The 10,825-nt window shown below is 41.7% G+C and overlaps 1 protein-coding gene and 1 pseudogene across 1 annotated transcript; one reads left to right on the top strand and one right to left on the bottom strand.

Moving 5' to 3' along the window:
- The first annotated feature begins 4,071 nt into the window (after positions 1 to 4,071).
- On the top strand, positions 4,072 to 5,504 carry LOC108894714 (SLIT-ROBO Rho GTPase-activating protein 1-like). The gene is made up of 2 exons (XM_018693333.2): positions 4,072 to 4,408; positions 5,250 to 5,504. The coding sequence occupies exons 1-2, from the start codon at positions 4,097 to 4,099 to the stop codon at positions 5,502 to 5,504; spliced, it is 567 nt and encodes a 188-aa protein (XP_018548849.1). The 5' UTR covers positions 4,072 to 4,096.
- Positions 5,505 to 8,495: 2,991 nt separating this feature from the next.
- Positions 8,496 to 10,573, bottom strand: LOC108894715 (coiled-coil domain-containing protein 113-like; annotated as a pseudogene).
- Positions 10,574 to 10,825: the final 252 nt, after the last annotated feature.

Raw genomic sequence — 10,825 nt, 5'->3', positions numbered from 1 at the left:
TACACTAAATAAGTGCATCCACAGTGTTTTATATCTGCTAAAACACATCGTCAGAGGCAGCAGTGCAGCTCAGTACCTCTGATTGCTGCCACCTGACAGGCACCAACTGTGCCCAGTATCCAGTCACACACCTCACTGAAAGCCATACAGCTGGCCTGTGTGTGGGTGGGTGTGTGCGTGTCACCACCCACAGTGCATCACCAGAATACTGAGAGGCCCAGGAATATGACTCATCTGACTCTCTGGACCTTGGGGAAGAGAGTGAGACATGCTGACACACCAGGAAACTGATATCAAATCCTGTCATCAAAGAACAGCGCAAATGTGAAAGATCGACTGATTTGCTGATTTCTATTTTTTATTTTTTTTATGCTGGTTTGCCTGTCACTTCCTCTTGCTCTTTCTATGTCTCAATGTCACTCTCTCTCTGTGTCACAGAGATGACAACCTTCTCAGACCACTCTGAGTCAGAAGGCTGACAGCGAGGCCAGCAGCGGCCACGCTGGGGAGGATAAATGCTCAGGAAAAGACATCCAGCTCACCCACTGACACCAGGATCTCTGAGGCCTACATCAGCAGGTTGGTTTTCAAACTGCTCGATAACTGTGGTATATTAGGCTACAATATTGAAGTCTCTCTCTTACCCTATCTATGTGGGGCCTAACTGGGGCTTAAAGTTACATTTTATTTAATTCCTTTTTTTTTTTTTTTTTTAGGGCATCTATATAGATACAAAATTTTGACTATTGCTGCTGTTTTATACTCCTGGTGGGTTTTTCCAGGAAAAATCCTTGATTATCATGGGTTTTTGTGTCTGGCTGTATTGTACAGCAGCAGTGAGCTGTTTGGAAAGGAAAGATACACACTACACACACTACTGCTGAATAGCTCTGTCTACAGAAAGTTTTAACTTAATGACCTAAATATCTAAAGGAAAATATGTCACAATGCATGACAGAAAATGACCAAGTTAATCACACTCATTCAGATACTTGGACAGACTTTTTTTTAGAGAGATTTATATACTGTAAATACATACAGATTATATGTTGCTGAAAATAATGCTTAGCTTCGGCTTTGTACTTCATCGCAAACTCATAAAAAGAACAGTTTGATGGCATCTCTCTGGTTTGTCTGTTATATGATTGTCTTCCTGAGGGAAGCAGGAAAGAGTTGCACAGTATACACCAAATCCTCCAGTGTTACATATGCTGCCTCCTCCTGTCAGTCTATATCCTCAGCCCACCTCTCTGAGCCTAATTGCCAGTGGAGGAATAAACTTCTCCCACTCCTATTTTATTCCCAGCGACCAGACAGTTCCCATAGTAAAGCATGAGTCTTAAATACCCATTTCACATTGGTGCTTAGTCATCAGCAGATCATACTAGAATACACACACACACACACCACACACACACACATACATGGAGAAATGGCACACACACACACACACACACACACAGAGGGGACACACACATATCCAATCACACCTCAGTCTCTTTGGCAGCGTCTGCTGGTAGTGAGCCCAGTATTTTGTCTCCTGCTCCTCTCTTCATTGCCGCAGTTCTGCTGGTGGAGTTAGCGACCTTGAAACGTCTGTTACTGGCTCTTGCCAAACACATGAACAAATGCTATTTTATTCAGAGCCATACTCACTCCCCCTACTTTACTGTTGAAATGTTGATGATTCATACTAGAGGCAATATTTATATTTACAGGTATTTGTATGCCAATGAAGAACATATCTGAATGAATCATCTTTTTTTCACATCAGCCTTAATGAACCTCCTCTAAATCCCTACAATACCTCTCTACTTGTCACCAGCTCCCAGGTGATCCCCACCTCTCTCTTTTTCTCCTGTCTACCCTCCCACTCACTTTTCTGTTCTTTCATTCAGACAATCCTCAGAAGTGTTGAATCATTTATACCCTGAGCTTTATTTAGATTCTTTCCTCTCCTGGTGTTCTCAATCACCGACACCCTCACCAGACAGACCTCTTGTTGAGTTAGGCATCACAATCATATCAAGTCGGTAAACAAAACAGTAATGTCTTTTTTAGTGACAAGTACTACAGTTGGTCGGCTTTCTGTTTTGATGAAGAGGAACTCATGGAATGTCGTACGATTTACATTATTAGTAGCCGAGGCCATAATAAACAAAGGGTGAGCTGTCAGTGTGGTGACAGCTTGCAGAGTAAAGTTGCACTGCCTGTTGTGCACTCTGTCCCAGAGGGGGTTTATGTTTTGAATGTAGACTGTGCCCCCTGCAGGTTATCAGTGGTTCCTGCACTTGTTTACTATTCCAGATTTCTCACTGCAGTCAGAAAAAAAAAAATATATTTTTCACCCATCAGGCACTGAGCCTGCACCGCTCAACCACTGAGAATTTATTTTTCAGTGTCTTACCTGTCATTAACAGCCATTAATGCTGTCAGGAAGTTTTCTTTGCTCATTAATTCATATTTTTACATTTTTTCGGCATCCATACCCAGAGTGTTTTTGCAGTGTGTGAGCAGGTTTGGGTTTGCAGAGTGTTACATAAGTCTGAATTGACTTTCTGACTAATGTAGATGAGTAGTTTCCTGTGATGAAATGATGGGTTTGAGGAGATACCGCAGCAGAGTGGCTATGCGGGAAAATCTGCAATTACATTCTCCAAGAGTCTCCCGGTCCTTCATATCCATACTCGTTATTGCTTTTTACTTAGCACCAGTGATGAAGCTGCCTGTAAATCTTAAAGATAACGGCTGAGACAGCGTTTGTTAGGCAGACGTAGACTCTCAAATGAGACCATTTGTTTCTGGGAAGTGATTAAAGGATGAGTAATTCACTGATTGTTCATCATCACAAAGAACCAATAATGCAGACGGAAGACCAATTAAAATAGTTAATCTGACATGTATCAGCTTTCAGATGTTATTGATTTAATATTTCAAGTTTTTGCCATTTAGCAAAACATTTTATAAATGAAAAAAGTGAATACATAATAATAAAATAGTCTCTTTTTAACCATAATTTCATCTGGTTGTCTGAGATGTAATAAATATCACGTAACAGTATTATCAAATTCTAAAGATTGGAATTAAAACATAATTAAACAGTCATGCCCAAATATCTTTCAGTCATCCTGCTGCTACACTGCAAGTGCTGATAGTGATGATGACTGCTTTGATATAACATTAAAGTTCTGACTAGAGCTGTTACTCATAAATATGCAGAGCCTATTGGAGCCATACTGAGGAGGATGTGCTGCTCTATTGGCCTTTTATGGAGCAATACAACTACTTTGAGGGAGTAGATGTTAACTGTGGAGCAACATCATGTACAACTCAGCAAACGTGTGTGTCTAATCAGACACGTGTACATGCATGCTCAGCTCTTTCACTCTGTGTTTCAAATGTGTGTGTTAATTTAGGTGTGTATGGCCCTGTGCTGGTCCAGGTTCAGACAGAGGACAAGCCACTCTGCTGAAGCAGCTGTAGCTTCTCCCAGGGAGCCTGTTTTGGTGCTCTGAAGAACCACAGGCCTCCCTCCTCTGGCTGACAGCCAGATCCACTCTACCTGCTCTCCAAATAAGTTTATCAGAGGCACTGACATCAGGGTTCCTCTAACAATACTGATATTTGTTTGTTTTTCCCCCAGAGTGACAAAAGTTTTATGAGGATTCACTATAGGCAACAGATAATGCAGCTTGCCTACGTATTGTAATATGAACCCATGCACATCTAATTTATGTTTTAAATGAAGCTCTTAAATATATTGAGTATATTCAATCAAGGGCTGAAATTGTTGAATACATAGCAGGTAATCCAAAAACAAGGCTGTTTTTCTTAGTTGCTAAAAAGTCTACATTTAGGAAGTGGAGAAGGTGGCAAAATAACAGTACTTAAAAAAGGAAAAGTGCAGTGATTGGGTGTGAAGCATGTGTTAAAAGTGTTAGAAGATGCCTTTTTCTGTTGAAAGCTGTAATGCTATGAATAAATATTTCCATTTGATGTCTCCTCTCCATCCCGCTCATCTATCCCAGTAGGCACAGGAAAAGATCAGAGCCACCGTCTCGACGGCCCCCCTGCCCGCCCCAGTGATGTCCACTGCATGGTGCATGCCTCCCAGCAGGGTCACGGCGGACATGGCGGCACCCCAGAGATGGGCTCCCCAGTCCTAGGCCATTTCAGCCCACGGGACATGCTGCGGAGTCGCAACCACATGCCCATGGACAGCCCCGAACGGCGGCGCCGCACCGGCCACGGCAGCCTGACCAACATTAGCCGCCACGAGTCGCTGAAGAAGATGGAGAGCCCCCCGATCCGTCGCTCCACCTCCTCGGGCCAGTACACAGGCTTTAGTGATGCCCACCACCACCACCACCACGGCGGCAAGCCCCTGGATCCGGAGAGCATCGCACAGGTCAGCGCGGGACGAGCGGCCGACCCGACCGCAGCTCCCTCCACCATCAAAGCCCTGCCCCGCCCTGTAAAAACATAGTCAGTCCCTGTCTTCTGCTTCCTCTGGCTGCAACTGTGTCCGAGTGCTAAATACACGCAAAAGACTGGCTTCACAGGCAGACAGCAGGGAGCATAGTCTGAGACTGGGACTCATCACTATATATTTGCTGTAGATTTGATTGTGAGCATACAAATTCTGTCAGATAATGGAAAGCTCCTGCAGAATATATCAGTTCTGACTGGTAATAATTTGTGCTGAAACACACATCCATTTCTTGCATCGCTGCTGATAGGAAGGTGGTGGCTCTAATTTGATTTGAATAGCAGAACCATAATTGATGCTTGTATAGAGCCTCAGTTAGAAAGCAGAGGTCACAGAGAGCACTTTAAACTGTGCTGGGCTGTCTGTCTGCCTTCTGGGAGCATGCTCAGATGAACACATCTTGTCATCTCTGCATCTCCTTTTGCTATCCAAAGTCATTAGCATGCAGAGGGAGAGGTACTAGTGCCAAGTAATACTCTACTAACTCTCTGCATGTATAATGCATGCTTGGTGTTTTCTTGAAAAACTGTCACTGTGGTCTTCTGTTAACATAGTTTTTTATGTTTCCTATGTACCTAACTCTACCTTCTCCTCTCTTTCGTGTCCTCTCTGTTTATCTTCATCTTGTTTTTTTTCCTTGTTGTCTGTTAATTTTTTCTAATTTTTAACTCCAACCTTCCTATTTTCCACTCATCTATGTCATTATCATCATTCCATATCCTCTCTCCTCTCTTACTCACACTCTCTTTGTCTCCTTCAGGACATAGAAGAAACCATGAACACGGCTCTAAATGAGCTGCGCGAGCTGGAGCGGCAGAGCTCAGCCAAGCACGCCCCCGACGTGGTGCTGGACACCCTGGAGCAGCGGCAGACCTCCGGCAGCAGCGGCGGGGGTCCCACGCCGGCCAGCTCCAGCGAGTCCCTCAGCCCCATCCACGGGCGTCATGCTGAGGTCCACAGCCAACACAGAGCCGCCCATCCCGCCGCAGCACCAGCTCCTCCAGCGACACTATGAGCACCTTCAAGCCCGTGGTAGCGCCTCGCATGGGGGTGCAGCTCAAACCTCCCGCCTTGAGGCCTAAGCCCATGGTTCTCCCCAAGTCTAGCCAGGCCCCACAGCCTCCAGCTGCATCTTCTCAGGATCCTCTGGACAAGTCCTGCACCATGTAACTTCTAGGACAGGAACCAGAGATGTAAAACAAAATCAACTTCCAGGGGGATGGAAAGTGCTAACATTGTCTAGACTACATAGATATACTGCAAATAATATCTAAGAGCTTGTAACATACATGGACCTGGACCTGGATTTCTTTGTGGTGATTTGAAGCTGAAGTGAGATCCTGAAGGGGACTCTAGCAGGATTTGACAGGCTGGTGTAGGAGTTACAATGTAGACAGATTTGTCAGTCAGACAAATCTTGTGTCAATAACCTTGCACAATTAGGTGTTAATATGCTTAGGTTAATATTATCTAACATATGTCTTTTTCTAAAATAAATTCAAACAACAAATCACAAAGGCTTCCTTCAAGGTTTTAGAAAATGTATGCTAGTTAGTGTAGTTTACAGACTGTCATGAACTGTGTAACTCTGAACAAACCATGGTGCATGTAGCTCCTCTGTTTACCACTGAACCTGAAACAGAGCTTGATGAGAAGGACTTAGGAGGCCCCCTGAAGGTGTTGTGAACTGCTTCAAAGGCCTTACTGACTTTTCCGATGTAACTAATTTTAACTGTTGAATATTATAAAGGTGCTGTGACTACCTGGACAGACGTGGTTTGAGGATTGGACTGATAACAGGCCTGGTGAGCCCTTAGTAACTAACGGTACTCTGTTAATACATAAGTAGTACTGATTCACTAGCGTGTAAACTGCAACTTTCCTTGGCAAGGCATACCATTGTCAGTTGTGTGTCAGATATGTACAAAGATCACCTCTTTGCTGGATTTGCTCAAAATTATTTGAACATATTGCCTGGAACAAGATATGACTATTGGATAAAACCACTACTTCATTATATAAACTTTGAACATTTCAATGTATTCTTGAATTCCTGCATCAATAACTCATGATGAAGGGATAAAATATGCCTAATAAATTATGCCTTTACATCTGTATAACCTATGGGGAGCAGTGTGAAAAGACAAATCATCTCCTACCTACAGTATATACAATACATAGGCCATTATACAGTGTGAACCACATGCCATAGCTTTTTTTTATGCCTTGCTTGGCTTTATCTACCCAAAGACATGGCTGTATAAGTGTAAAGCATGGATGTTGATCCTCCATATATGATGTAGGCATTCTTTTTATTGACTGATGTGTATAGACTCAAGGTAGCGCCCTGTGGGAGTTCTGCCGGTAGCCATGGACCTAATGACTGTTAGTGTAAAAGCCTCCTAACATGTTCCCCCTGCTTCCTTTGCTTGTCTTTGTCAAAGTCTCAAAACAGCAGTTTGCTTCTAGTCCTCTAGTCTGTTTTTGTTCAGGTGAGAATGCCAACAGTGTGTTTTTGTGTCGCTCTCTGACTGATGCTGAGGCTTCCTCTTCGGACTTGCTGCATTTGTGGAAGATGACACTTTAAATGGCTGATGTCAGCGGCAACAGGGAAAACGGCACATGTGGAACAGGAGGAAGTCTCACACAGTCAGCAATGACCAGCCCGTGTCAGTCAGCTCAAATGTGTCCAGGTCAAGTGATTATTTCAAAATGCAATAGCCCCATAAAACTGTATGTGCCAGTGAGTTCCAACTGTGTGACTGCACCCCCTATGTATGTGTCTTTTTAAAGTAACCTCTGTACTGTAGAAATAACAGAATTGGGTGCATGTCCTGGGGATGTTTGACTAGCATAATAACACTTAGAAGAGATTTGGTTTGCAATGAATTAGCAATGCTCTCTAACAGCAGGTTTACACTATCTTTGACTTGACAGATATTGTGTGTATAATAATCAAAAGTTAATTGATTTCTGAATTACTAACTTTCATTATTTTTATAATCTTTGTTGTTATATTCGTTGTGTTTCTGGGTTGAAATGACTTCAATTTAGAACAAGTGATGTAGAATAAATATCCAGAGATGCAGGTGTCCCACCTACAGTATGAAGCCAGTTGTATAAAATGTGTGCTTTTGTCACTATGTAACATCATCAACAGTAGGACTCCAGTTATGCCATCTGTAGGCGTTAAGCTACTCTGTGGTGTTATGTACATCTGTAGTATGTACTTGTGAAAGTGCCTTTTGAAAATGTTTTAGAAGAACTGCAGACATCCTGTCCTGTTGCATTTTCATGTCAGATGCTGTGTTTTTGAGAAATGCAGTGCAGGAAGAAGACACATGAATAAGTAATGATGCCATTTTCCAAACAGTTATATGACAGAATTAATAATAAATAAACAGCTTACCCATTGTGACATTGCACTTTTATGTATATAACTGTATATATGGCATGTAACATCATAACATTTAGAGTTCTTTGAGGGCTTATACCTCCAAGGATTTCTTTCTAATAAAGAAAATAGTTTGTCGAGTCTGAGGTGGATTTTTTTTCCCCACTTTTTATATTGAGTAACTTCAACCTCAGCTCAGAAATCTGCACATTTTAAATATATAAAGAAACATATATTAGACATTAAACATATGAAGTATGGGTACTTGTATGTATTGGATTGAATACACTGTAACCATGGTATACTATCTTTGTAGTATAAGGTTATTTTTATTATTTATTGTATTTGGGCTGTTACTTAAAGAACATCAGCACAATTCATTCTTTGTAATGATGCATGGTAAAAGGCATTCAATGATACATAATAAGTATGACTAAAAAAAATGGACAGGATGAGGAACCTCTAAGCCAACAGCACATTGTTTTCTCTCTACATTCCCCAACAAACATTACAAGAAAGAATCAAAGTTGTTATGACAACTCATCAAATGTTGACTAACTGTAATATTATGAAACAAGGCATTTGCAGCTGTAGCAAAGTTTTCCATCCTTCACCCATTCATCCCATTCATTCCATTCAGACCATTCATCCTTTAATGAATCCTGCAGGCCTTTCAATTCTCTGCTTCTCTATATGTTGTGTTCTGCTATGTATGGGAGCTTTACTGGGATTTGGTCTTCCCCAGACCTCACTCCAGCTGCAGCACTGTTTGCAGGAGTAAGAGTGGCTCTCTGTTTGCTCCAGGCTTTAGAGTGGGTCTTTCAAGGCCATCTGGTGAAAACAGAAAAGAGGGAGCTCATTGTTCTGGATATTGTCACACACACACACACAACTCCCCAGCTGGACTGAGACATGCTGTGGTATGATAAAGTGGAAAACAAGATATTGCACTCAAAATCTCATCCCATTTCAACGGAGGTGACAGATTTATTGTATTTGGGGAAAGACGATAAAACTATTGGTTTACCTCAGCAATCCCAACCTTCCCTCTCCCAAGTGTGGATGCTCTGCTGCAGCTTCTTGTATTTGTCCTTGACGTGCATGTACTCCAGTGATATCAGGAGCCTGATAATCTGACATCTGGCGGCGCAGGTGCTGGTTTAGGGCCTCTGCCTTTAAACGTTCCTGAAAAGAGAAACAGTTAGGAAGAGAGGACAGAACACACAGGGGGAATTAGTTTAAAGGGCAGGAAACACACAAAGTACAATTCATAGAAGAAATAAAGGAAATATTAACTCATTGCATTGTTTTAGTCTGTCCTACAATAATTTAATGATAAATTATTTTTGCTACTTTTGGGTAACCAAACCATGTATCAGTCACTGGAATTTGATGTGTGTGGCCACATTGATCTCTCTCACTTAGGTTCTTAACATTGACAAATTTTTGGACTAGACACAAACCTCCTCAGCATGCTGTATCTCCTCCTCAATTTTTGCCAGCATCTGCTTTCTGTTGTTGATGTCATCGCTCAACTCTTTAGACTCCCATGTCACACTCTGTAGCTTCTCCTTTTTACACACACACACACACACACACACAGATAAGATGAAGAGGATTAATTTTACTGAAAATGTGCGACACATTTTGTAAATTGAATTGAAATTAGTTAGACTGGAAACATTGTCTGTCTCTCTCAAACAACTTTATAAGGAGTCACCTTGTGTGAACTGAGGACACGTTGTACTTTCAAACTGTTGACTTGAAGTTCATCCAGATTTTTGTCGATTCTCTGCTCACTGTACTCCTGGAAAAATTTCCTAGATACACAGCACCATGCATTTGTTACATTTATTAATTAGAAAAAATAAAGCAAATAAAAATCACATTTAACAGGTCAATTTTTTAAGTAATTAATTAACTAACCCTTGTTTTCAACCCTTGTTTTCATTTTAACTCACAAACTACACAATCAACTGATAATCTATTGAGACATAATGAATTGAACTGGAATTTCTTTCTACTTTCTTAGCCTGTCTGTATATATTCTTGGTTTCATTCTCTACCGTACTCGGCTTTTCCCGTCTTTTTTCTGTTGAAGCTGCTGCTGGAGCTTCTTCTCCCTGGACCTTTAGTGCCTGGTTCTTCAGATTTAATTTTTCCAACTGGGCGACCTGTTTGAATTGTGTGTGTGTGTGTGTGTGTGTGTGTGTTTTGTGAACAGAGCAGACAATGTGGACAAAGGGAGGAAAATGATGCACTGCAGGAAGCAGATATAATCAAAAAAGCAAGTAATAGTAATAGTTACTCAATATCCCAGTCCTTTGTCCTTCCCATTAAAAGGATATGAAATATGTGTTATTTTGCTCATTTGCTCCAGCATGAAGAAACAGCTGATGTATTCAAATACAAGATAGTCAGAGAAACATCATGTTAGAATCCCTGACATTTATCTCTGAGTGCTCAGAGGCTGTACAGGCTAATGGTTCAAGTAAAGAATGCTAATGATGCTAAACATAGCATTTTAGGGGTGAGAGGCTAATGTAGGAACAAGTTATTTTATAAAAACTACATAACATATTTGGTTAAAAAAAAATCAAATACTGCTTCACACAGGGTGATGTTATCAGCCTGAAACTGATTTTTACCTTAAACTTGTCTTGGATGTACTGGAGCACCTTCTCTGACTCCTTTATTAGGGCCGAGCAACGAGTTGCGTGGGCCCAACGGGGCCATGCAACGAGTTGCAAGGACCCTCTTGTTTTCGGTCTGTTTATTATTATTATTATTATTATTAGGGCCGAGCAACGAGTTGCGTGGGCCCAACGGGGCCATGCAACGAGTTGCAAGGATTATTATTAGGGCCCGAGCAACGAGTTGCGTGGGCCAACGGCCATGCAACGAGTTGCAAGGACCCTCTTGTTTTCGGTCGGTTTATTATT

The sequence above is a fragment of the Lates calcarifer genome, unplaced genomic scaffold (genome assembly GCF_001640805.2).
Source record: "Lates calcarifer isolate ASB-BC8 unplaced genomic scaffold, TLL_Latcal_v3 _unitig_3798_quiver_3759, whole genome shotgun sequence".
NCBI classification, from domain to species: domain Eukaryota; kingdom Metazoa; phylum Chordata; class Actinopteri; family Centropomidae; genus Lates; species Lates calcarifer.
This window is presented reverse-complemented; position numbering and strand designations above follow the sequence as displayed.

What these genes read in the sequence shown, in the direction of transcription:
- LOC108894714 (XM_018693333.2), top strand. Translation starts at nt 4,097, where the DNA reads ATGGTGCATGCCTCCCAGCAGGGTCACGGCGGACATGGCGGCACCCCA. An exon ending in ATCCGGAGAGCATCGCACAG is followed by an intron (nt 4,409 to 5,249) that starts GTCAGCGCGGGA and finishes TGTCTCCTTCAG; the next exon opens with GACATAGAAGAAACCATGAA.